The 26,445-nt window shown below is 37.8% G+C and overlaps 2 protein-coding genes across 3 annotated transcripts; both read left to right on the top strand.

Moving 5' to 3' along the window:
- slc22a15 (solute carrier family 22 member 15) lies at positions 1–5,766 on the top strand. 2 transcript variants are annotated; one of them, XM_028468537.1, is made up of 13 exons: positions 1–139; positions 1,507–1,623; positions 1,684–1,816; positions 1,944–2,108; positions 2,875–3,004; positions 3,087–3,147; positions 3,375–3,532; positions 3,850–3,990; positions 4,067–4,155; positions 4,356–4,446; positions 4,518–4,590; positions 4,679–4,834; positions 4,998–5,766. In XM_028468537.1, the coding sequence occupies exons 1-13, from the start codon at positions 56–58 to the stop codon at positions 5,034–5,036; spliced, it is 1,437 nt and encodes a 478-aa protein (XP_028324338.1). In that variant the 5' UTR covers positions 1–55; the 3' UTR covers positions 5,037–5,766. The 2 variants fall into 2 exon arrangements, with proteins under 2 accessions (XP_028324338.1, XP_028324337.1); XM_028468536.1 differs by having other exon boundaries at positions 3,375–3,541.
- A 1,071-nt stretch (positions 5,767–6,837) lies between these two features.
- On the top strand, positions 6,838–21,841 carry LOC114476681 (TBC1 domain family member 12-like). The gene is made up of 14 exons (XM_028468513.1): positions 6,838–7,619; positions 9,051–9,272; positions 10,835–10,973; positions 12,502–12,611; positions 12,691–12,773; positions 13,969–14,086; positions 14,151–14,257; positions 15,298–15,381; positions 15,469–15,563; positions 15,637–15,708; positions 17,442–17,570; positions 18,426–18,535; positions 19,939–20,197; positions 20,778–21,841. The coding sequence occupies exons 1-14, from the start codon at positions 7,138–7,140 to the stop codon at positions 20,868–20,870; spliced, it is 2,103 nt and encodes a 700-aa protein (XP_028324314.1). The 5' UTR covers positions 6,838–7,137; the 3' UTR covers positions 20,871–21,841.
- The last annotated feature ends 4,604 nt before the right edge of the window (positions 21,842–26,445 follow it).

Genomic DNA, 26,445 nt, shown 5'->3' with positions numbered 1-26,445 from the left:
TACTCTCCGTATATCCTCCTCCTTCTTCTTCTGTGATGGCGGTGTAGCGGAGCTTATGGACGTGGACGAGGCTCTACGCTCTGTGGGAGAGTTCGGTCCGTACCAGAGGCGCTCGGTGTCGGTTCTGGTTCTGACTCAGGTCAGTGAATTTTCCGGAATCTGCTTTTTGTCCGTAAATCATAGACGAAGAAGAGCGAGATGAGACCGTGAGAGGATGACGTTGTTCCGTTATTGTGCGACGTGGCTTTCAGACGCCAAACTTAAAACTTTACACATTTCAGTACATTAAATGTACATTTGTGTTAACAAACTTCAAATATGTATTTATTATGAAGCACAACTGACTAATGTGTACATTATTCAGTTCAAACTAACTAAATGTCTGCTTTTCCTCGCTCAGCCATTTTAAGCCATTTCAATTAAAAAAGTTCAACTTTGTCATGTTTTCCTGGTTAATAATAAAATTACAAGTAGCTTTGGTCATTAAATATTAATTGTTACAATTCATGTGTAATTTACTCTACTTCGGCTTTGTTTTGATGGACTTCAGTATTTTATTTAGGTTTTCGTTTGTTTTTCTGTTTTTTACATAAAACGGACTAGTCCACCGACAGCAACAGACAGAAAATACTGACAGAAGATTATTTAAATCGTGTGTGTGTGTGTTAAACACACATAGTTAGGTACAGTAGGTCAGTAATAATCCAAAAATAAATTACATTTTTAAGATGCTTAAAAGACATAAAACATATTTTTCTGTGACCGGAAGATAAACAAGGTCATTTTAATGCTAATTTATAACAATATACAGCCACGCCCCCTAGCGGCAGGGCGGCCAATCGCATAGCGAGGCGTTCCCTCCACACAGCAGTAAAAAGGCCATCCTTTACGTCACAATGACGACATGGCCCTGACGTAGGTCCTAAAACAAGGCTCGTCATTGTTATAGTCATTTTTGTTGTTTGTTTATTTTTCTGTATATATGTAGTCGTATACATTTTTTTTAGCACTTTTTTGAATTTCTTCATCATTTTGTATAATATTTTGTCATATTGTATAATATTTTGTCATATTGTGTTTTTTGTGTATTTTCTCTTGTCATTTTGTATTTATTTTTTTGTGAATTTTGTGTTTATTTGGACTCATCAAGGTTATTTTTGTTGTCTCTGTATATTATGGGTCATTTTGTGTATGTTTTTGTCTTTTTGAGTTATTTTTGTTTATTTCTTTCTATTATTTTTGTGTATATTTGTAGTTTGTCATTTTCTGTCTTTTTTGTTGTATTGTGTGTAGTTGGAGTCTTTTTGTGTATTTGCTGTTGTATATTTTTGTTATTACAGTTATCATGTGAATTGTTATGATCTTTTTGTATTATTTGGAGTTGTTTTGTTTAATTTTGTTTTCTCTTTGTATGTTTTTTGTCATTCTCTATTTTTTTGTTGTGGGTCATTTTGTGTCTTTTTGAGTAATTTTTGTGTATTTCTTTCTGTTATTTTTGTGTGTCAGGTGTACATGGCGTGTCAGTCCATGCTCATCGTTCTGATCGGGTCCACGTCATCATCATCATCATCATCGGTGTCGGATCAGGACGAAGGATCCCAGCAGGACTCTATAGTGACGGAGGTGAGACGACAGGAAGTGGGAGCCCTTCAGAATAAAGGCTGACTCTACCTCTGTCCCCAGTGGCTGCTGGTCCATCAGCAGAGCTACAAGGTGAGCCTGGCCGGGTCGCTCTTCTTCGTTGGTTTGCTGCTGGGCAACGTGGTGTTTGGACCTCTGTCGGACCGCGTCGGCAGGAGACCCGTCTACCTGACAGGTGGAGAGCATGACTCAGCGTTTGTCCAGTGAACGCCGAGTCATTGTGACGGATCCAATGCTGATGTCTTCTTTGGTGTTGCGTTCAGGGCCCGTAGGACAGACTCTAACCTTTGCTCCTCTCTCAGGTTTGTTCTTGGAGGTGATCTTCGGCTACGTGACGGCGTTTTCCCCCAGCTACGAGGTGTTTGCAGGTTCTCGTCTCCTGGTGGGGCTGATGAACGGAGGCATCGGACTGGTCTGCTTTGTGCTGACGCAGGAATACGTGGGAAAGTCTTACTGGGCCATGACGGGTAGGACGAGACCCTGAACGCAGCGCTCAGTTACCAGAGGTGGCAAAAGTAGTAGTCATCAGTCCTCAAGTAAAATTATAGAAACTTGAATAAAAATGATTACAGTAAAAGTATTGAAGTTTCTCTCTTACTTGAATAAAAGTAAAAAACTACATGCTACTAAATGTACTTAAGTAAAAAAAAGTAAAACAAATGTCCCATCAATAATAAATTAATTATCTTATATTTTTTTAAGAACTTGTAGAAAACTGGTACATTGAAATAAATTAAATCTATTACTGTTTGAAAAATTAGCACTTATTATTGATAAAAGTTATAGATACAATGATCAATTAAACACAAATACAAAGATCAAGCAATTTAAAAGAAAATACCTTTACATTATGTAATAATGTAAAGATGAGACAAAATGTATTCATTAACAGCAGCAAGTGTTAGAACACATTTTTACTTGTTGCTGCAATGTAGGAAAAGGGGCGGGACTAATGAGTTTATACTGACACCTTTCCAACACAACTGTATGTGTGTGCAGTAATATATGTAATTATTGTTTTTCTGGAGGGAAGTCATCTGCATCATATCTTTTGTTTCTTGTATTGTCTCTTGCTCTAAATAAAACAGTGTCATATCGGCTTTGAGTTTAACATTTTTATAAACTATATGTAAAAATATAAGCATTGGAAAGTATTTGTTAAAAAAAAAAAAGTACTTAGTTACTTGTCACTTCTGTCAGTGACGTTATTATGTGTGTGTTTTTGTTGCTCAGGGACGTTGACCAGCATGACGTTTGCTGTGGGCATCGCTCTTTTTGGAGCGTTGGGTTATTTCATCCGTCCATGGAGGAGTCTGGCACTCGTCTCTAACTCCACCGGGGTTCTCTGCTTCCTGTTGTCTGTGTGAGTCTCTGTCCAGGAATGTTCTCACTGCTCTTTGTCCTGCTGTGGAGAAACAACACACTCCTCTCTTCTTCTGTTTCAGAACTCTCCCAGAGTCTCCTCGCTGGCTTTACTCCCAGGGTCAGACCGAGCGAGCCGAGGAGGTAAAGACATTTAGAGAAGATCAAAGACATTTACAGACGATCTGAAATAAGGGGAGTGGTGGCCTCGTGGTTAAGGACGCTGGGTTTGTGATCGGAGGGTTGCTAGATATTTTTTCCCCTCATTTAATGTGGCTTATTTGTCAGGTGCTGTAACTTTGCATGAAAAACAGGCAGATTTGGACACAAACCGTGATCTCCTGACCTTGGTATCATCCTCTGACCTTCAGGTCCTCCGTTTCATGGCTCAGAGGAACGGCAGCGTTGTCTCTAACCTCAGACTGCACAGAGTGGGGGTGGCTAAGGCTGGTAACCACAGCAACCAGAGAGCCGGCATCCTCCAGCTGATGGTTCACCCCATCCTCCGCCTGAGGACCATAGTCCTCATGTACGTGTGGTGAGTGCTAACGTCGCTAACAACGCTAGCTACTGCTGCATGTTGTGTGTGTGTGTGTGTGTGTGTGTGTGTGTGTGTGTGTGTGTGTGTGTGTGTGTGTGTGTGTGTGTGTGTGTGTGTGTGTGTGTGTGTGTGTGTGTGTGTGTGTGTGTGTGTGTGTGTGTGTGTGTGTGTGTGTGTGTGTGTACTGCTGCAGCCTGATGTGTTGATGTGTGTGTGTGTGTGTGTACTGCTGCAGCCTGATGTGTTGATGTGTGTGTGTGTGTGTGTACTGCTGCAGCCTGATGTGTTGATGTGTGTGTGTGTAGGTACTGCTGCAGCCTGGTGTACTACGGTCTAACTCTAGGAGCTGGGGACTCATCAGGGAGTCGTTACGTGAACGTGGCTCTGTACGGGCTGGTGGAGCTTCCTGCGTTTCCTCTCTGTATGTTCTTCATCAACAGACCGTGGTGAGACACACCAGCAGCATCGCACTTTATAACATTTAATAACCTTGTTTTAAACTCGGTGGCTGTGCGTGCGTAGGGCTGGGAGGAGGAAGAGCATGGCGGCCTTCCTGTGTCTGGCCGGCTCCGCCTGCCTTTGCACCATTTTCATTCCTGAGAACTCTTCAGGTACAAAATGTAACGTAATGCAACTAAATGTAACACAACTACATGTAAAGCAAGATAACATCAATGTAACGCACAGCATGTAACGTAATGAAATGTACTGACAAAGGTGGTGGTGGTTTAATGAGTGACGTTACTTCCTGTCATTAATCAGCTGTCGTACCAACACATGCAGTGCTTCAGCTGATCTGTGTGGGTTGCAGGTTCTCTGGCTCTGCTGGGTAAACTGATGGTGAGCGCTGCCTTCAACATCGTCTACGTCTACACCTCAGAGCTGTACCCGACGGTCATAAGGTGGGTTCTTCATCATCATCATCATCATCATCATCACCCTTCCCTGCTCTGATTGGCTCTCTGTGTCTCAGGAACGCTGGGTTGGGAGTTTGCTGCATGTCCTGCAGAGTGGGAGGAATTCTGGCTCCGTTCATTCCCTTCATGGTGAGACTTTCCTCTCATTCTTCATCTTCAAAGTGGAAGTGGAGCCGTTGTCTCCTGTTTATTTCTATGGCGTGTGTGTGTGTTGCAGCGCTCCGTCAGCTCCTCGCTGCCCTTCATAGTTTTCTGCCTCAGTGGATTCTCTGCAGGATTCCTTGGACTTCTTCTTCCTGAAACTCTTCACAAACCTTCAGTGGATACTTTGGATCAGCTCAGTCCGTCTCTGAGCCGCGTGCTGCAGACGCAGGTCCTCACCATCAATATTACCTCATTATTATATGTAATTTAAAGAAATGTAACATAAGTGTAACACAAGATGACTTATGTAACATAACATGTTTGACCTCTAATTGTATGGAAGGTGAGTCAAGGACGGAGATAATCAAACTTCTTCTTCTGCTGTTCTGCAGCCTCTGTTGTACGAAGACGATCAGTCCAACCTAAAGTGAGCGTGAAACCTAAAGATGTTCCTCAGGAACCGATAGACACGGACGGACAGAGAGGAGGAAATAATGTCCTTCATGTCTGAGAGTCTGTGGAAAGAAAGAAGAAGAATGCAGGAACAGACTTCTAAGGAAGAGACCGTGGGAACATAAAGAGGTGGAGGGTCCAGGTGGATGTGGTTCAAACACTGGTCCTGGTCCTGATTCTGAGCAGGTGGTTCAGGTCTCTGGGCTTCACTGAGAGTTTGTTTTTTTGCTTTTGCACAAATGTTGAACTTCCTGCTGACATTTAAAATTCTTTGTTTGGCCTCAAAGAACAAATGAGAGCAGGTACTGTGGGAGTTGGGTTGCCAGGTTGGGTTTGTGTCTTTCTCTCTGCTTAAGTTGTATTTATTAAAGCTCCTCCAAAGTGAGCTCTGGGCCCTCGTCAAACCACTGTTTCATGGAAGAGAAGAAGAAAGGAAGCCACAGGAAGTGATGGGAACACAACAGATGTATCATAGTGTGGAACACGGTGGGGGCAGCATCATGCTGTGGGGCTGCTTTTCTTCAGCACGGGCAGAGAGACAAATATTTATATAATAAATGTGTATATTAGAGCTGCACTGATACCACTGACTGACTGTAGCCTCAACTAATCAGAACCGATCAATCAATGACTGAGCTGATGTTCTCCATTTGTTTCCATGGTAACCTGATGTTTCACATGTCTTTGAATAAATAAGGAATGTTGGGATGTGTTTGCAGATGAAACTTTGTGTGGATCCTCAGAGCAGATTCAGGAGGAGCTGGAAGTCGTTGATCAGGGATGAAACCAAACCAAAAACACAGAAAATGACTATGAATATAAATGGAAATAATAGAATAATATAGAAAAAAAGAGAATAATTCACAAAATGACAGGTAAACATAGACAACAACACAAAGCCTTTGTTTCCTGTGTTAATTCTCAGATTGTTTTTTATTCTAATACTGACATTTCTGCAGTGAACTATTAGCACCCACAGTGCCCCCTGCTGGAGGCAACAGAAGCAGCACCCAGTGCTCCTCTACTGGGAGGAGATTCTGTTTAAATCATTAACAAACTAGACTTAAGGAACATTTTTGCTGCTTTAAGATAAAAGTGATAATTTGTTATTCTAGTACTATTACCTGCTCGACTTTCTGCTTTAAACATACATTATTAAATGTATTTTACTTCAGGATTTAAATGCTCCAAATGAATGGAGGACCAAAGCTGCCAAAATTAGAGATAAATGAATACACCCTCATTTGCATTAGATTTTTTACTGCATGTTATTGTTAATTGTCTGCAGCAGGAAATAAAAAAAATGTGAGAGCAGAACACACTTTATTTATTGATATTTAATTCAGATTTATTTTATTTTTTCATTTAATATTTAATTTTTTTTGTGTATGGTTTTACATTTATTTATTTAGTGACGTCTTAATATTTTTGTATTCATCTCAACTTATATTTATTTATATTGAATATCCAATTTGTATTTGTTTTTACATTTCTGTATTGATTAATTAATTTATATTTATTTCTATATATTTAATATCCACATTTGATTTTTTGTTATTTATTGATGATCAGATTTTTGTATTTGTTACCACTTATATTTATTTATTTGTATTTAAATTTCGCATTTTAATTTTTGTTTCTATTTATATATTTTTTAATTTCTGCAGATTTGTTCCTCCATACATTTGTACATGTATGAATTAAAGAAACAAAACACTGGTTTCCACGGGTCACTGCTGCAGTTACACACGGTGGCCAGCGGGGTCGCTGTCAAAACCAAAACACAGGCCCAACGATGACGTCACAGCTTCCATGATGGCGGATGTCTGCGGTGCTCAGCCTTAGCGTCGCATTAGCTTATACTGAGCGTCCGGGCTTTAAACTCGCACCGGGAATTCCACTGCCAACAGCCGGTAAATGAACCTGTCAAAGCCGCTTGGTTGCTTCAGGTAACGGCCCGGCCGGTGATCAACGATGGCCCTTTGTTTCGGGACCATCAGAGCTCGGCTGCTGGGGCTCACCGACTCGTCGCTGGAACTGAGGCAGGGGTTCGAGGCTCCTCGGGCGCACTGAGCTCTGATGGAGGCCGCGGCGGCTCCCGTGGACCTGAACGACAACGAGGCCGTAGAGAGAGCCGAGAAAGCCGTCGACACCGAGACCCCGGATGCCCGGCATGTGGCCGTTAACGGTGACGTTAACCGGGACGGTATACTGGATGTGGACCGGAGCTTCCACGATGGTTTGAACGGGTTCACGGTCCCTCCGGGGCCGGAGGACGGTCAGCGCGGGCTGTACCGTGAAGGCGAGCCCCGCGACTCGAATCCCGGCTCCCCAGCGGATCTGTCGGACCTGAAACTCCCTAACGGAGGGGTTTTCAGCCCCGGGTGTGACGGCAGGGTGACAGACATCCAGGGCTCGGACTGCGGGGACGTTAAAGTGTCTAACGGGGGTTTGCACATCCTCTGCTCCCCTGGAAGGGACTCGTTTTCAGGCCTGGAAGTAAAATTATCAAGTGCCAACCTTCATTCTGAGGAAGAGGAGGAAACCTTCAGTGAGCTCAGGTCAGTTATTACTTAGATTATATTTACTTATTTATCTGTGACCGCTCAAACATTCCAAATACTAACGTCATCCTTTAGCTACGGATTGATTTTCAGAATAAAATCTATTTATTTACAACAGTTTAACTTTGCCTTAAAGTAACTTTGTTTCTATTTTATACACTTTCTCTGAGCTCAACACACACACACACACACACACACACACACACACACACACACTTTCCTCTGATGCTCTATAACAAACTGCAGAATCTGATCTGATGTAGAAGCTGCAGATCAATAAAAAAAATCACTTTAAAGTCACACTTGTGGAGGTGGAAACGTTTAACAAACTGTGTACATTATTTTTTGAACAAAGTTATAACAAAGTTGGGTTAAAGTCCACTTATGGCACGTTGGGATTGTTAAACTTCTGAGGCATATCACAGCGTGTCAACCAATCAGGAGGCTTCCCCAACCGTGAAGAACTCAATAATGAGTAGAAGAAAAACCACAAATCTGAGACAGATGGACAGACTCTTCTACTGGGATAGAGCGTCTGTAGTTGTGGTCCTGGTTGGAGAAGCGAGCGCAGATGCAGGTCAGCAGGTCGTCAAACGGCACAGGAGAGACAGAAGTAGAGCTGAAAGTGACTCTTGTCACAATGTTCACAGTCACTGGGTGAATTATGAACGTAACAGATCACCATAATATCATCCATTGTATGAACACCAACAGATAAGCCCCTCCCCTCGACCCGAGCATCTTCGACACTGGTACAAACACCAACGATGCGCGTGAGGTATGGTTTTGGTGAAACGCGTTTGATGTGAACGTACTATAAGTTTTTCTACTAGGGCTGCTCGATGATAGAAAAAATAATAATAATGATTTTTTTTTTATTTTTTTTTATCATAATTGAAATCACGATTATTGAAACGATTACTTGTCAACCTAAAAGTTTTTTTTTAAAGTACAAAACAATGTGAAATATATAAATAAAATCCTTGTGTCTTTGCTCTAGATCTTCATCATCAAACCCAAAGTGTTCCATATTAGAGATTTTATTATTTATTTTTTACCAGTCCATGTTTCAGACTGCTAGCAACAAATTTCCTCGTGTTAGCCTGCAGGCGAGGCTAGCTTTAGCATTAGCTTTAAGAGGGGCGGGGCAGAGGAGCTAGCATTAAACAACTCAAATTTAGTATTAATAATAATTTTTTTCTTGTGTGTGCCAAGCTTTCTTTTTTGTAGATATAATACATTGTGGAAATTTGTTTTATTTAGCAAATAAAACAAATGTATAATTAGGAAAAATTATACGTATATTTTTTTAAATAATTGTTTTTTCTCGATGATGTTATTTTTGTAATCGTTCAGTGTAATAATTAAAATTGTGATTGAGTTTTGATGAATTGCACAGCCTTAATTTACACTGTGTTATTTCCTCAGGTTACCCGTCAGGCCCCAGACTCTGAGGACCAACCCCACCCTGACCGTGTCCCTCAGCTGTGATGCCACCCCTCTGTCCCCCGAGGATGACCAGGGCTTTTATTTTGAAGGATACCAGGAGGACGGGCGGAGACAGAGCGCTCCAGATACACTGAGCGACCAGGACGGGTCGGACCCCAAACTGATGCCAAAGAGGTTCGGCATCGCAGATTTCTTCACTAGGTGAGAATTCCTCCCCATTACCACGGTAACCAATGAATGACTATGAAGCTGTGGACACGTACAGAATAGATCTATTCTGTGACAAAGGACAAGAACATATTTATCTGTAATAAAAGTAGCTTTATTTTCGCGTCTCAAACAACAAGTAGAGTGTCAAAATAAAAGGATTACTGGTGGTAGGTGTGATATAGATCTATCATAGATGTATTATATATCTATAATAGATCAATAACAGATCTGTTAGCCTCTAGCTGCTGTTAGCCTCTAGCTGCTGTTAGCCTCTAGCTGCTGTTAGCCTCTAGCTGCTGTTAGCCTCTAGCTGCTGTTAGCCTCTAGCTGCTGTTAGCCTCTAGCTGTGTGACAGGCTGCATGCTAATGACAGTGAGGTCTCAATGACTCTGTTCTTGTCACTTCACAGCTCAGATTAGCGATGTGTTTAAAGAACCTAAGAAACAGGCTTTTCTCTCTGCTAATGATGTTTGTGATGCATGAACGATAATTAAATGTCAACTTTAAAAACAGTTGAAACTATTTTATGGCATGTTTTTATTGATTATATTGGCAGATGAATATATATATATTCTCTATAATAATCTATAAAAACACTGGTGACTCTCAGTGTGTAATGATGTGAAGGGAATCCTCACACACACTGGAAACCTCTGTGATCACTGCAGCGTTTGAACGTTCAGGCGTCTCTTTGATATCTTTGATGATACGAATAAAACAGGAAGTGAAGTCATTTTCTGTTGTTTTATTTTCATTCAAACACAAATGAAGTCAAAGAGTGAAAGTTGACGTCAGCTTCTTTATTTCCTCACACAGTCGCAGGTTGTCTCTGAGCTTTTCCTATGAACACTGTCTCCTATCATTGGGTCTCTGACATCAGTCCGTCAGTGGGCGGAGCTTAGCAGAGGACATGTTCTGTTCCTTCTGTGTTTGAAACGTTTCACAGAAACAGGAACTTTACACAAGACGACGACTTCTCGCCATCGTTTCTGCTTTTTCCATTTCAGGAACTGAAACATTTTCTCTGCTCTGATGTTTTCCTCCTCATTGTGAAATATATATGCAAGTTTGTTTTTAACAAATGACAATAAAAAATACACAAAACAATGACAAAATACATAAGATGATGACAATAACACATGATACAACCAAAGAAACACACAATGACTGCAGAAAAAACACTCAATACAGCAAAATACATAGAAATGACTTAAAAAATACACAAATCAACAAAAAAGAACACAAAAGACTACAAAACATACAAATTAACAACAAAAACAAAAAAATATTAACTGCAAATAAACCTAAAACAATTAAAAATACACAAATGACTGCATCGACTATTTATTGATGTATAAATGAAATGTGGTGCGTTCAGTGTCTGCTTTTTAAAATCCGTCAAACAGGTTTCTGGTTTCCTCTCAGACTCTTTATTAAACAGTTTTATGATGATTCCTTTTCTTCACACTGTGGAGTTTGAGAGTTCAGAGAAGAAGAAGAAACAGCACTGATTGTAAATGATTCAAATCCTCTTTCTGCTGTTTCTTCTCCAGGAGCCTGTTTTCTAGGAAACCCAAAGAGACCAAGGCGACGACCCACAATGCAACAGGCTGGAGACTGTTTGGAAAGGCGGCGGTGGTGAGAGAGAGCGATCAGGCTAAAGATGGAGAGTCACCACAGACGCCTCCACAGGTCGGTTCACTTTTACCAAACTCGTCTCTGAGTCGTTCCTAATCAACGTTTCACAGAATAAAAAACACAAAAACGTTAATCTGAAGAATTGAAATGAACCAGGACTCATTTTGTCCAATCAGTGGCTGGTTTTTAGGGGGGGCGGGGCATAATGTGCGAATAAGCCAATTAGAAGTTAGCTTTGTTTGGAAAGTGAAGACAAACTATTAAGAGTGAAATTATCCTCCGTTTTTATTTTGACATTCATTTTTGTTTAAATATGTTGTTTGTTTTTTTTAAAATTATTTTCTTTCGTCACGTGAATTAAAAACCAATGTTTTCTAAAAAAAAAATTTGATACATTGTTTTCTAATTGGATTAATTATTGTAGAAAACAAATAATTTGGAAAAAAAACAAAGTAATTTATTGAGCCTTTTATCAGACACGAGCAACATTAATCACAGTGGAAATAACTGTGTTTGTGACCTGAGGGTCACATTTTGTGTAGTTTTTGCTATTGTTTTGTTTGTTTGTAATTTTTTATATTATTTGAAGTCATTTTGTGCATTTTTTTGCTGTTTCGTGTATTTGTTGTCGTCTTATGTATTTCTGTAATTTTTTGTTGTCTTTTTGTGTATTTTTTCTGTCCTTTTTGTTTAATTCTCTGCAATATTGTAGTCATTTAGAGTGTTTTTGTAGTCACTAAGGGTTCTATTCTCACGTCTGGACTTAAGCGCTTTTTTTCTGTAGTCCAGGCTGCTGACACGCCCACAACCCGTAAGGAGCCAGAAACCGCATGTCAGTGAATGAAGGCGGGCTGAAGGAAAGGAGGCGGTGATGTCATTTTTTGGGCTGTCTAGAAATCATGGAACATGTCATTGAAATCTGTGAAAATGATAAAGTTCACTTTTTATTTGAAACGCCTTCATTGATAAACAATGTAACAGGTTGATATGATCAGATTATTGATCAGATTACTGCAGTGTGACTGAGTCACAGATATGATGTAATAATGCGTCCACAGCGCGTCCTGCTTTAATACAGAGGGATGTTTACAGTGAAACAGAACTATTAACTTCCATAATACACAGTTTTAAATACTGTATAAATAGTTTAAAGTGACCTGAGCCTCATTAAAATATGTGTGGGAACAGTTTGTGTTCCATCTTCATCTGCATATGACAGATGGTTGATCACACTCACCTTCCACTCACTAATGAATTATGTTGAATAAAACATGTGGATAAAAATGTCTCTGATCCATTTTTCTGTCAGTTATAATCTGATAATGTCTTACATATCATAATATATGGGTTTTATATTATTTAAAGTTGTTCATATTATTGCATTGGTAACTTACATGATCTCCGTCCCTTGTCAGTTACCATTAGTGTCCCTTTAAATGTTGTCGCCGCAATGAATTGTGGGTCAGCATTATGTGGTCTCCTTTGATAAAGGATGTATCAGTGTTTACTAGGCTAAAGGAGGTTATAAAGGAAACATCGAGCCTCCTTTCCTTTCCTTTCCTGTGTGTGCGTGTGTGTCCAGGTGGAGGAGGTGTCAGTGAGCCCACAGCGCCCCCCGTCTGCAGGGAGGAGGAAGAACCTGGAGTTTGAGCCTCTGTCCACCACAGCTCTGATCCTGGAGGACCGACCAGCGTGAGTCACACACCTCTTTTCTGTGTGTGTGTGTTTTTATCAGCAATGATGGATCGTCATTATTGACTCTGTGCTGCAGGAACCTTCCAGCTAAACCCAGCGAGGAGACACAGAGACACAAGCTGGAGTACGAGGAGATGGTGGCGGCCGCCAAGAGGAGAGGTGAGATTTCTACACTTTATTATTGTCACAATAACCATTCAGCTCAGGAACAGTGATGTAATATTTAGGGAGGAGACCAGTTCAGATGAGAGGAAATGTGAATAAATATTTGTGTAATATTCTACTGGCACCTGGTAGAATAATGACAATAATCTCACTATTGATGACTAGATCTGTATTGTTTTATATATACATGTAATGGAAAAACTGACATATGCTGTAAGATTGGAACATGACAAAGTTTTATAGACCATGGAGGTTAATTTCAGCTCCGTAATTAGTTTTAGTTTAATTAGTTTTAAGATGTGAATGCACTGATGTATCCCTAAACTACTGAACAATGTTGTTTATTTACATTATTATACATACATGTTTTGTTTATACTTAATACATATTTAAAACCTTGGGACTGTAAGATGTACTATCTGTTCCCAATAAAACATTTAATTACAAAGAAAAAAAAATTAATGATCTCGATCATAAATATTGATCAAATTCAACTTTATTGACATTTCTAAAGAGGTGTAAAAACTGCTGATATATCCTGTCAGGGTAGAAGTACTGTTACTTTATTAAAATCGTACAAGTAAGTCATACATAAAATACTCAAGTCAAAAGTAGCAGAATTAAATTGTATTCAAAGTTACTATTTACTTTGTTGTTGTTGGTAATAAATCTTGGTACGGGTCCCTTGCATACAGTAAACTTAAAAAGGAAAAGAGACATAATCTTAACTTATTATCCAAAAAGGCATCTGTATAAAATAAAATAAAAACAAATTAATTCAATTCAAAATAAAATAAATCTTCAGGCTCTAAGTATAGATACATTTATGAAAACTGAGAAAATAACCTTCATTTAATGATGTTTAGGTGACGTACATTACGTTTAATCTGATTGGTCGGCTATGATGTGATGCATTTGATTGTTTTCTGGTCATTTAATTTTTTCTAGTTTCACAAAGTCTATTGATCATTATAAAACAAAAAATAATACTTACTGTATAACTGTTAGGTGTTGAAATGTAACTAATGACTTCTTAAATGTACTTAAGTACAAGTAAAATGAGTGATTAATAATATACTGGATAATAAAAGCTACTCAATGACAGTAAGGTGAGTACAGTTCATGTAATCGTTACTTTCACACACACGCTTAGCACGTAGCGACGCTAGCTAACTGTTGTTGTTGTCAGAGATGAAAGAAGCTCAGAAGAAGAAACGTCAGATGAAGGAGAGACACCGACAGGAGGACATCATCTCCAACGCCATGATCGTCTGGAACAACGAGATCCTCCCACAGTGGGACACCATGTGTGTGTGTGTAGTGTGTACGTGCATGCATACAGGCAGGGCTCAATGTGTGTGTGTTTGTCAGGAAGGGCACTCGGCGTGTGCGTGACCTCTGGTGGCAGGGACTTCCTCCTAGTGTGAGAGGACGAGTTTGGAGCCTGGCCATCGGCAACGAGCTCAACATCACCGCAGGTACACACACACACACACACACACACACACACACACACACACACACACACACACACACACACACACACAGAGTTCAGCATATCAGTACTAGTTTTTTATGCCTATTGCCATATCTCAGTAAAAATCCATCATAATTAAATGTGAATGCCTTTATATAACACTTATAGCCTTATATCAGAATGATCATCTGTGGTGACATACACGTGCTGTGTCAAGTGGATGCTATTGTAAGAAAAATATAAAAAAATGAAATACCAAAGGCGATGATGTCCGGTCATAAATACCATTTTATTTATTGTACAGAAGAGCAGATGTGATGACCAAAATCCAGGATGATGTAATTATTGCAGGGTATGAAAAAAACCAGTAAACTCCACACAATGTCGTTAGCACGTATGTTCTCCAGCGCTACACCTGACGCTCATTACAGTCTGTTTTATAGCTGATTAGGCAGAGCTCTCCTCTAGCGCCCTCTGCTGCTGGAACAGCTCCACCATGTATTTAAGACCTTATTGCAAAGAAAACAATAAGAAAGAAAAGAAGACAAATAAAATCATACAATGTGATTTTCTGGATTTTTTTTCTCATAGTGAGGTTTACCTATAATGAAAATTATAGAACTTACACAATTAGTGGCTGACTGAATACTTTTTTGCCCCACTGTAGGAGGCCCCTCCCCCACAGGTGATAGGTGGGGGGCTCTACGAGGAAACTTAAAACTCAGGACACTTTATTAATGCTATAAGATGTTATGTTAGTTTGTCCTGTAGATTATTATTATTATTATATAATCTACCTCAAACCCTGTGATGTTCTTTATTTGTAAAACTGAATACTGCTGACTGTGCACTTTATTTTAGTCAAAGAGGTGTGTGTGTGTGTGTGTGTGTGTGTGTGTGTGTGTGTGTGTGTGTGTGTGTGTGTGTGTGTGTGTGTGTGTGTGTGTGTGTGTGTGTGTGTGTGTGTGTGTGTGTGTGTGTGTGTGTGTGTGTGTGTGTGTGTGTGTGTGTGTGTGTGTGTGTTTAAATCTGTTTGTTCAGAACTCTACAAGATCTTTCTGTGTCGAGCCAAAGAGAAGTGGAGGAGTTACAGCGAGACCAGCTCAGTCAACGACAGCGAGAGTGGTACGTGCATGTGTGTGTGTGATGCTGTGTGTGCGTGGGTGTGACACTGTGCGTGTGCGTGTGTGTGTGTGTGTGTGTGTGAGACAGATGGAGGAGCGTCTCTGGCTGACAGAGAATCTAGTTTGGATCTCATCAAACTGGATATTTCCAGAACTTTCCCCTCACTCTTCATCTTCCAGAAGGTAACAGGCTAACAAAACTCCTCCTCTTCCTCTTTCTCTAACTGATAGCCCCTCCCTCTTTCTCTCTCTTCAGGGCGGTCCATACCATGACCTCCTCCACAGCGTGTTGGGAGCGTACACGTGCTACAGACCCGACATCGGCTACGTGAGTTTGTTCAGATGATCGTTAGCTTCTCATTAATAACCCACAGGGTTGGGCTCAATTATATCATTATTACATTTAGAATTGTAATTGTAATTTATTAAAATGTGTTGCTGTTGTAATTGAGTTCAGATAAATGACTTTGTAATTGTAACTGGTATTAAAATTTTATAAAACTGTGGAATAATTAATGATTCATAAAATATGTTTCAGATCAAGTTTACCTGTTAGTTGTCTTTACGATCATTTGACCTTTTAAAGAAATACAAATATATAAATCTATGTGTACAGTGACAGAAAAAAGGCTCAGACGTCCAAACCATAAATATTAATAACAATATATTCATTGATTAAGAAGCCTAACAAGGTGATCAATAGATGATAAATTAATTAGATTAGATAATATTTATTAGTGTATTTTACAGCTGATTATAGACATGGATCAAACTGAGCCGTTAGCATTAGAGATGCTAACAGAAAGCTAACACAAGGGGAAGGTTACGTTTAATAAGGTTATTCATTTAAGGATCAGTAATTGGGATTAATTGTAATGGAATTTTAGTAATTGAGAACATAGTTGTAATTGACTTACAGAGGAAAAATAATCATTATAATTTCAATTGTGATTGGATAAAATGCTGGTCACTGTAATTGAACATGAATAAATGAAGACGTAATTGTAATTAAAAAATGTGATTGACCCCAACTCTGCTAACTGATGCTAACTGATGCTAACAGCTGTAATTGTGCTAAAGTCGTTCATTTCAACACTAGACAGTAAAATACAATCCTGACAATAAGTCACAGGCTCGGCTGTTTTGATTGGCTCGCTGCGTTGCTGTAGCAACAATAGCATTCCTTTCTTCCTACTAGGCAGGTTATTGGTTGTCCAATCAGAGCATGCCTGGGGGCGGGGTCTAGTTTCATTGTCACCTGCTCCATTTACAGCTTCCTGTGGTCACTGTTTAGTGTAATGACCTAGTGTTAGCATGCTACGCTAACTGTCTGCCCTAGAGATGAATGAGATGAACGTATTAATGTCAGAAACATGCTTTCACAGATAAATCACACTGTTGTTTAAGTCTTTATAAAGTAACTAAATACAACTGCTTTAATCCACTCTGGTTCCTCTGTCCCACACGTGTCAAACTCAAGGCCCGGGGGCCAAATCCGGCCCTTTAGAGCATCTAATTAAAAAAGTCCTTTTTAATACACAAATTCAATGTAACTTCACAGTTTTCCCAAAGCTTTTATCACATGATTGACATCATTTTTAGTCTCAAATTGTTGAAAGAACTCAAATTTTCCACAAAATGTCACAAATTAAATACAAATTGGTCACAAAATAAAATACATTTAAGTGAAGATCCTGTAGTGATTGATATTTGTCAATTTTTGCTTTGATATATCATAATTTTTAATGTTAAACTGTTGAAAAAAAATCAAAGTTCTTACAAAATCTTCTAATTTTCCTCAAATGAATGAACATTTCCCTTAATTAGATATAAATGAGTCACAAATCTATTAAATGTAAAGTGTATATACTGATATCTGTCAGTTTCTCACACGTTTTGTATTTTATGTTTATGTAGAAGTGTAAACTAGGACACAATAATGTAGAAATGACTGGTTTTCCAACATTCAGTCTGTGGCCCACTTGAGACCAAATTGATCCATATTTGGCCCCTGGTTTAATCCAACAGTCACTGTGTGTGTGTGTGTGTGTGTGTGTTCAGGTCCAGGGCATGTCCTTCATCGCTGCCGTCCTCATCCTCAACCTGGAGGAAGCTGAAGCTTTCATCACCTTCGCCAACCTGCTCAACAAACCCTGTCAGATGGCGTTCTTCAGGGTCGACCACGACCTGGTATGTACACGCACACACACACACACACACACAGTGACTGTTGGATTAAACCAGGGGCCAAATATGGATCAGTTTGGTCTCAAGTGGGCCACAGACTGAATGTTGGAAATCCAGTCATTTCTACATTATTGTGTCCTAGTTTACACTTCTACATAGACATTAAAAACCCATATTTTTAATGCTTTTCTTAAGTACACCCTGTAGTGACATTGCGTACCCCCATTTGAGAAACACTGGTCCACACAGTCAATAAAGTGAATTCACCAGTTAAACCAAGAACACCAACTGTTTCATGACACCATATCTTGGAAAAATAATACAGTATTAAATTCTTTGTTAGACGTTAAACAGAAAAGCTCCCGGTTTTAGTTTATGATGGTCACCACTTAACATGGTCACCAGATGAACCAGGACAAGTCAGCTTCCTAATGTTCTGTGATTGTCTGTTTTTCACTGTTACAGTGGACAGTAACTGAGTACATTTACTCAAGTGTTATTTTTGCTTGACTTTTATGAACATATGAGAATCTCTAGGATTTTCATGTTCCATTCATTTCTTGTCTAATCTGTTAAACCACAGAATGTTTCATTAGGTGTTTGACTTCACCTGGTAACTGTTTTATCTGGTGACCAACTTCTGACTGAACAGAAATGCAGATGTAGAATAATATTCAGAGGTGTTTTGGTTCAACTGGTGATCATTTTATCTGGTGAAATTAGTTCAGTAAGAGTAAAACAAATGTTTCACCACATAGCACAGTAGGTGTGTGTGTGTGAACAGTGAAGGATTGTTCTAGCATGTAGCTAGCATGTAGCTAGCATGTTAACGCTAACCTGCTCGTTGCTGCTCCTCAGATGTTGAAGTATTTCGCTGCCTTTGAAATTTTCTTTGAGGAGAACCTCCCTCGTCTCTTCACTCACTTCCAGACCAACAACCTCACACCTGACCTTTATCTGATCGACTGGTGAGAACACACACACACACACACACACACACACACACACAATCACACACACAGACACACACACACACACACACACACACACACAGACACACAATCAGACACACACAGACACACACACACACACACACACACACACACACACACACAGACACACAATCAGACACACAGACACACACACACACACACACACACACACACACACAGACACACAATCAGACACACAGACACACAATCACACAGACACACACACACACACACAGACACAATCACACACAGACACAATCACACACAGACACACACACAATCACACAATCACACACACACACACACAATCACACACACAGACACACACACACAATCACACACAATCACACACACACACACACACACACAATCACACACACACACAATCACACACACACACACACACACACACACACACACACACACACACACACACACACACACACACACACACACAATCACACAATCACACACACACAATCACACACACAATCACACACACACAATCACACACACACACACACACAAACACACACAATCACACACACACACAGACACAGACACAATCACACACACAGAATCACACACACACACACATTTAGGATTTTTTTCTGAGATAAGACATAAACTTATATATATTTTCTAATGTAAGGCTATAATAAGGCTATAAATGTGGATTTGTTCTAATATAATAAGGTAAATAAATATATTTCTTCTGTGATTCAGGCTATAGTGAGGCATAAAAATAGAACAATTTTGGATTAGTTTTTTCGATATAAGGCTAGAAAGTAAAGTATAAACTTCACGGCTCCGCCCTGAAAACACTGTATAAGTTATGAAACATCTATAGATCACTGTAGGTGTCCCACTTCTCTAGATGATCTACAGTGATTTTGAATCTCATCAGTGAAACGTTTTAGGAGAAATGTGTTAAAACACAACGTCAGCAAAAATAGCAATTTTCAATTTTCAATTGGCGTGTTCTTAATAATAGATTTTTTAACTTTTAGAATCAGAAACAGACAGAAATTAAAGAAGCATGTGATTGAATTGTTGAGACTTTACATAATGGTTCAGTGTGTGAAAAGTAGAAAGAATAATAATCCAACCCAATAACAATGTCTCCCTCTTTCTGAGTACCATGAACTATACATTTTCAGAAAGTGCGGGGGTAGGTCTACGACATGGGTCACTGACAGGCACGTGGCGTTTTCATAGGCTCCGCCCCTTCCCTTGTAGCGTGGCCACTACGAGAGCAAGACGCCCTTCACCAGCTCGTAGCACTCGGACCTAAAAATATATTTTTTTTCTGTGATCAGTCTGTGAGGCATAGAAATTGCAGAAACTAGTGTGTGTGTGTGTGTGTGCGTGTGTGTCAGGATCTTCACCCTGTACAGCCGCTCCCTCCCCCTAGACGTGGCGTGCAGAGTGTGGGACGTGTTCTGTCGTGATGGGGAGGAGAGTCTGTTCCGTACAGGTCTGGGGATCCTACGTCTGTACGAGGACGTTCTGCTACAGATGGATTTTATTCACATCGCTCAGTTCCTCAGCAGACTGCCTGATGACCTGCACACACACACACTATTCAACGCCATGGCCGCTACGCACATGCTCAGTAGGAACCGCCGCTGGGCTCAGGTACACGTTTATTATTATTCAGAGTTGATCCACACATACTGTATGACACATGAACATACATCTGAGCACTATGAGATAAACATCATCATATTTTGAGCATAAAGTTGTAAAATGTTTAAGTCGTTGATAACAGTGGTGATAATAGTATTTCACTATGTGTGAAACATAAACACTAATAGTTTCACAGTCTCCATAAAGCACAACATCCTGTTTGGATTCACATTTTATTCTCATAAAATTACCACTTTAATCATGAAATATTACGACTTTTATTAAGATACTACTTTATTTTCATAAAACTACGACTTTATTCTTGAAATATTACACATTGGATTTTAATGTGGCCCTGAGATGCAAATAAAACTCTTATCTTACATAAGTTTGGTGCATTGCATTGTGGGAGGTGGAGTCCTGTGAAGTGTTTTTTTTACTTCCAACACATTTCTGGTGTTTTCACTAAAAGTTGCATCACTTCCATGCATCCCACAATGCAATGCACCAAAGAAGTGTTTACAGTGGCGATGAAAACAAACTGTATTGATCAATGAAGGTTCTCGTGTGTGTGTGTGTGTGTTCTCAGGTGTTCTGTGCACTGATGAAGGACGGAGGAGGAGGGAACAGAGAGTGGGGGGAGAGGAGCAGCAGTAGCAGCAGCCCAGCTTTGAGGAGCTAATGCTAACTGGTTTCTGAGGATCGTCAAATTTTCTTCTCCATCCAAATGTAATTTATAAACAAAGATAAACGCTCCCTCAGTTGTCTAATGAACATGTGACCAGACGTAAAGGAAACTTTTGCACATTGCATTGTGGGATTTGGAGTCCTGTGGAGGAATGTAAAGATAAAATACTTTTACTTTTCTACATTTTTCTGTGTGAAACAAACATTAGCATCAGTAGAGGATGAGTCACACGAGTCATGGTCTGAGCAGCTTTAAACTCCTCCCACTCCAGGCTGTGGCGTATTCACTGTCCCTTACAGGAAGGGTTACCCTGACCCAGCATTAAGTCAACAGTTACCATGGTCACCACTTAGACCATAACACCAGCTAAGAGTGTGTTAGCAGAGGTTAAGCTAGTTAGCTTAGGCTGATATACAAGATATTTAACTACACACACACACACACTCCTCACCCACACTAAAACCTGTGTGCGTGTGCACGTCACACTAAACGACACTCCTAACACACTTTGATCTCCAGATTTTTGGGACACTAAAGTATTCAGTACACCCAAGGTTGGATTAAGAAGTGACCAAATGCACTTTGAGAAAAAAGACTTTTAAGAAGAAGAAGAAGTGATTTCCTTCTGACGCTTCAACATTTAACCAATCATTTCAAAGCTTCAGCTTCTCTTATTTTGTAATTTCCTGAAATGTTGGACATTTCTTTTCTCTTCTTTCACTAAAACATGTATTTTTATTTTGATGAACTTCCTCCCTCTGACTGTTTGAAACACTTGCTGGCGGTGGACAGTCCTGTGGTTTCTCTGTAACCGTGAGAACCAATGGTGAATGTGAGCTACGTTTGTGTCATTTCCTGTTCTTTCAGTGTTAGACGAGGCCTTAACGACGCCGCTGTAAATAACCACCTGTAAAATACGTCTTTTCTCTAAACCTGTGAAAATAAAAACTTGTGTGAAGATAAAATTTACGCTTTGTCTCAAACTCATTGGTGTTACTTTTTACTTTATATCATTTCACTCTCAAACAGATTTGAGTTTAAACGTATTTACAATAAAACAGGACTTAAACTGAAACATTTTTTCAAACGCCTCTTAACGGAAGTAAAGCTATAGTATGGCATAATTTTCAAAAATTAAAAAAAAAAAAAAACAATTAGTTAAGACCATCATTAGACCCTAAAAACTACTGCAAATATGATGCACACAGTAAAACAGGGCTTAGAAAATGTTAAAGCACAAAAAACAAAAATCACCAAAAAATCGAAAGTAAGGCTACACAGTAGGGCATATTTTTCAAAAATTTCAAATTTTTTTAAAATTTGAGTTAAGACCATCATTAGACCCTAAAAACTACTGCAAATATAATGCACATAGTAAAACAGGAATAAGAAAGCAGTAAGGTACAAAAAACGAAAAAAAATCCCAAATCACCCAAAATCAGAAATAAGGCTATAGTAGGGCATATTTTTCAAAAATTTCAAATTTAAAAAAAAATTGAGTTAAGACCATCATTAGACTCTAAAAACTACTGCAAATATAATGCACATACTTAAACAGGGCTAAGAAAACATTAAAGCGCGAAAAATGACAAAAAACAAAAATCACCCAAAATCAGAAATAAGGCTATAGCAGGGCATATTTTTCAAAAATTTCAAATTTTTTTTAAAATTGAGCTAAGACCATCATTAGACTCTAAAAACTACTGCAAATATAATGCACATAGTAAAACCGGAATAAGAAAGCAGTAAGGTACAAAAAAACGACAAAAATCCTAAATCACCCATAATCAGAAGTAAGGCTATAGTAGGGCATATTTTTCAAAAATTTCAAATTTAAAAAAAAATTGAGTTAAGACCATTATTAGACTCTAAAAACTAATGCAAATATAATGCACATACTTAAACAGGGCTAAGCAAACATTAAAGCGCAAAAAATGACAAAAAACTAAAATCACCAGAAATAAGGCTATAGCAGGGCATATTTTTCAAAAATTTCAAATTTAAAAAAAAATTGAGTTAAGACCATCATTTGACTCTAAAAACTACTGCAAATATAATGCACATACTTAAACAGGGCTAAGAAAACATTAAAGACCGAAAAATGACAAAAAACAAAAATCACCCAAAATCAGAAATAAGGCTATAGCAAGGCATATTTTTCAAAAATTTCAAATTTTTTTTAAAATTGAGTTAAGACCATCATTAGACTCTAAAAACTACTGCAAATATAATGCACATACTTAAACAGGGCTAAGAAAACATTAAAGACCGAAAAATGACAAAAAACAAAAATCACCCAAAATCAGAAATAAGGCTATAGCAGGGCATGTTGTTCAAAAATTTCAAATTTTTGAAAAATTTGAGTTGAGACCATCATTACACTCTAAAAACTACTGCAAATATAATGCACATAGTAAAACCGGAATAAGAAAGCAGTAAGGTACAAAAAACGACAAAAATCCTAAATCACCCATAATCAGAAGTAAGGCTATAGTAGGGCATATTTTTCAAAAATTTCAAATTTAAAAAAAAATTGAGTTAAGACCATCATTAGACTCTAAAAACTACTGCAAATATAATGCACATAGTAAAACCGGAATAAGAAAGCAGTAAGGTACAAAAAACAACAAAATCCTAAATCACCCAAAATCAGAAGTAAGGCTATAGTAGGGCATATTTTTCAAAAATTTCAAATTTAAAAAAAAATTGAGTTAAGACCATCATTAGACTCTAAAAACTACTGCAAATATAATGCACATAGTAAAACCGGAATAAGAAAGCAGTAAGGTACAAAAAACGACAAAAATCCTAAATCACCCATAATCAGAAGTAAGGCTATAGTAGGGCATATTTTTCAAAAATTTCAAATTTTTTTTAAAATTGAGTTAAGACCATCATTAGACTCTAAAAACTACTGCAAATATAATGCACATACTTCAACAGGGCTAAGCAAACATTAAAGCGCGAGAAATGACAAAAAACTAAAATCACCCAAAATCAGAAATAAGGCTATAGCAGGGCATATTTTTCAAAAATTTCAATTTTTTTTTAAATTGAGTTAAGACCATCATTAGACTCTAAAAAATACTGCAAATATAATGCACATACTTAAACAGGGCTAAGAAAACATTAAAGCGTGAAAAATGACAAAAAACAAAAATCACCCAAAATCAGAAATAAGGCTATAGTAGGGCATATTTTTCAAAAATTTCAAATTTAAAAAAAAATTGAGTTAAGACCATTATTAGACTCTAAAAACTAATGCAAATATAATGCACATACTTAAACAGGGCTAAGCAAACATTAAAGCGCAAAAAATGACAAAAAACTAAAATCACCAGAAATAAGGCTATAGCAGGGCATATTTTTCAAAAATTTCAAATTTAAAAAAAAATTGAGTTAAGACCATCATTTGACTCTAAAAACTACTGCAAATATAATGCACATACTTAAACAGGGCTAAGAAAACATTAAAGACCGAAAAATGACAAAAACAAAAATCACCCAAAATCAGAAATAAGGCTATAGCAGGGCATATTTTTCAAAAATTTCAAATTTTTTTTAAAATTGAGTTAAGACCATCATTAGACTCTAAAAACTACTGCAAATATAATGCACATACTTAAACAGGGCTAAGAAAACATTAAAGACCGAAAAATGACAAAAAACAAAAATCACCCAAAATCAGAAATAAGGCTATTGCAGGGCATGTGTTTCAAAAATTTCAAATTTTTGAAAAATTTGAGTTGAGACCATCATTACACTCTAAAAACTACTGCAAATATAATGCACATAGTAAAACCGGAATAAGAAAGCAGTAAGGTACAAAAAACGACAAAAATCCTAAATCACCCATAATCAGAAGTAAGGCTATAGTAGGGCATATTTTTCAAAAATTTCAAATTTAAAAAAAAATTGAGTTAAGACCATCATTAGACTCTAAAAACTACTGCAAATATAATGCACATAGTAAAACAGGAATAAGAAAGCAGTAAGGTACAAAAAACGACAAAAATCCTAAATCACCCATAATCAGAAGTAAGGCTATAGTAGGGCAAATTTTTCAAAAATTTCAATTTTTTTCAAAAATTGAGTTAAGACCATCATTAGACTCTAAAAACTACTGCAAATATAATGCACATACTTAAACAGGGCTAAGAAAACATTAAAGCGCGAAAAATGACAAAAAACAAAAATCACCCAAAATCAGAAATAAGGCTATAGCAGGGCATATTTTTCAAAAATTTCAATTTTTTTTTAAATTGAGTTAAGACCATCATTAGACTCTAAAAACTACTGCAAATATAATGCACATACTTAAACAGGGCTAAGAAAACAATAAAGCGCGAAAAATGACAAAAAACAAAAATCACCCAAAATCAGAAATAAGGCTATAGCAGGGCATATTTTTCAAAAATTTCAAATTTTTTTTAAAATTGAGCTAAGACCATCATTAGACTCTCAAAAATACTGCAAATATAATGCACATACTTAAACAGGGCTAAGAAAACATTAAAGTGCGAAAAATGACAAAAAACAAAAATCACCCAAAATCAGAAATAAGGCTATAGTAGGGCATATTTTTCAAAAATTTCAAATTTAAAAAAAAATTGAGTTAAGACCATTATTAGACTCTAAAAACTAATGCAAATATAATGCACATACTTAAACAGGGCTAAGAAAACATTAAAGCGCGAAAAATGACAAGAAAACAAAAATCACCCAATTTCAGAAATAAGGCTATAGTAGGGCATATTTTTCAAAAATTTCAAGTTTAAAAAAAAATTGAGTTAAGACCATCATTAGACTCTAAAAACTACTGCAAATATAATGCACATAGTAAAACCGGAATAAGAAAGCAGTAAGGTACAAAAAACGACAAAAATCCTAAATCACCCATAATCAGAAGTAAGGCTATAGTAGGGCATATTTTTCAAAAATTTCAAATTTTAAAAAAAATTGAGTTAAGTCCATTATTAGACTCTAAAAACTAATGCAAATATAATGCACATACTTAAACAGGGCTAAGCAAACATTAAAGCGCAAAAAATGACAAAAAACTAAAATCACCAGAAATAAGGCTATAGCAGGGCATATTTTTCAAAAATTTCAAATTTAAAAAAAAATTGAGTTAAGACCATCATTAGACTCTAAAAACTACTGCAAATATAATGCACATACTTAAACAGGGCTAAGAAAACATTAAAGACCGAAAAATGACAAAAAACAAAAATCACCCAAAATCAGAAATAAGGCTATAGCAGGGCATATTTTTCAAAAATTTCAAATTTTTTTAAAAATTGAGTTAAGACCATCATTAGACTCTAAAAACTACTGCAAATATAATGCACATACTTAAACAGGGCTAAGAAAACATTAAAGCGCGAAAAATGACAAAAAACAAAAATCACCCAAAATCAGAAATAAGGCTATAGTAGGGCATGTTGTTCAAAAATTTCAAATTTTTGAAAAATTTGAGTTAAGACCATCATTACACTCTAAAAACTACTGCAAATATAATGCACATAGTAAAACCGGAATAAGAAAGCAGTAAGGTACAAAAAACGAC

This window comes from Gouania willdenowi, chromosome 15 (assembly GCF_900634775.1).
Source record: "Gouania willdenowi chromosome 15, fGouWil2.1, whole genome shotgun sequence".
NCBI lineage: Eukaryota > Metazoa > Chordata > Actinopteri > Blenniiformes > Gobiesocidae > Gouania > Gouania willdenowi.
Note: the sequence above shows the minus strand (reverse complement) of the source record. Positions and strands in the feature narration are given on the sequence as shown.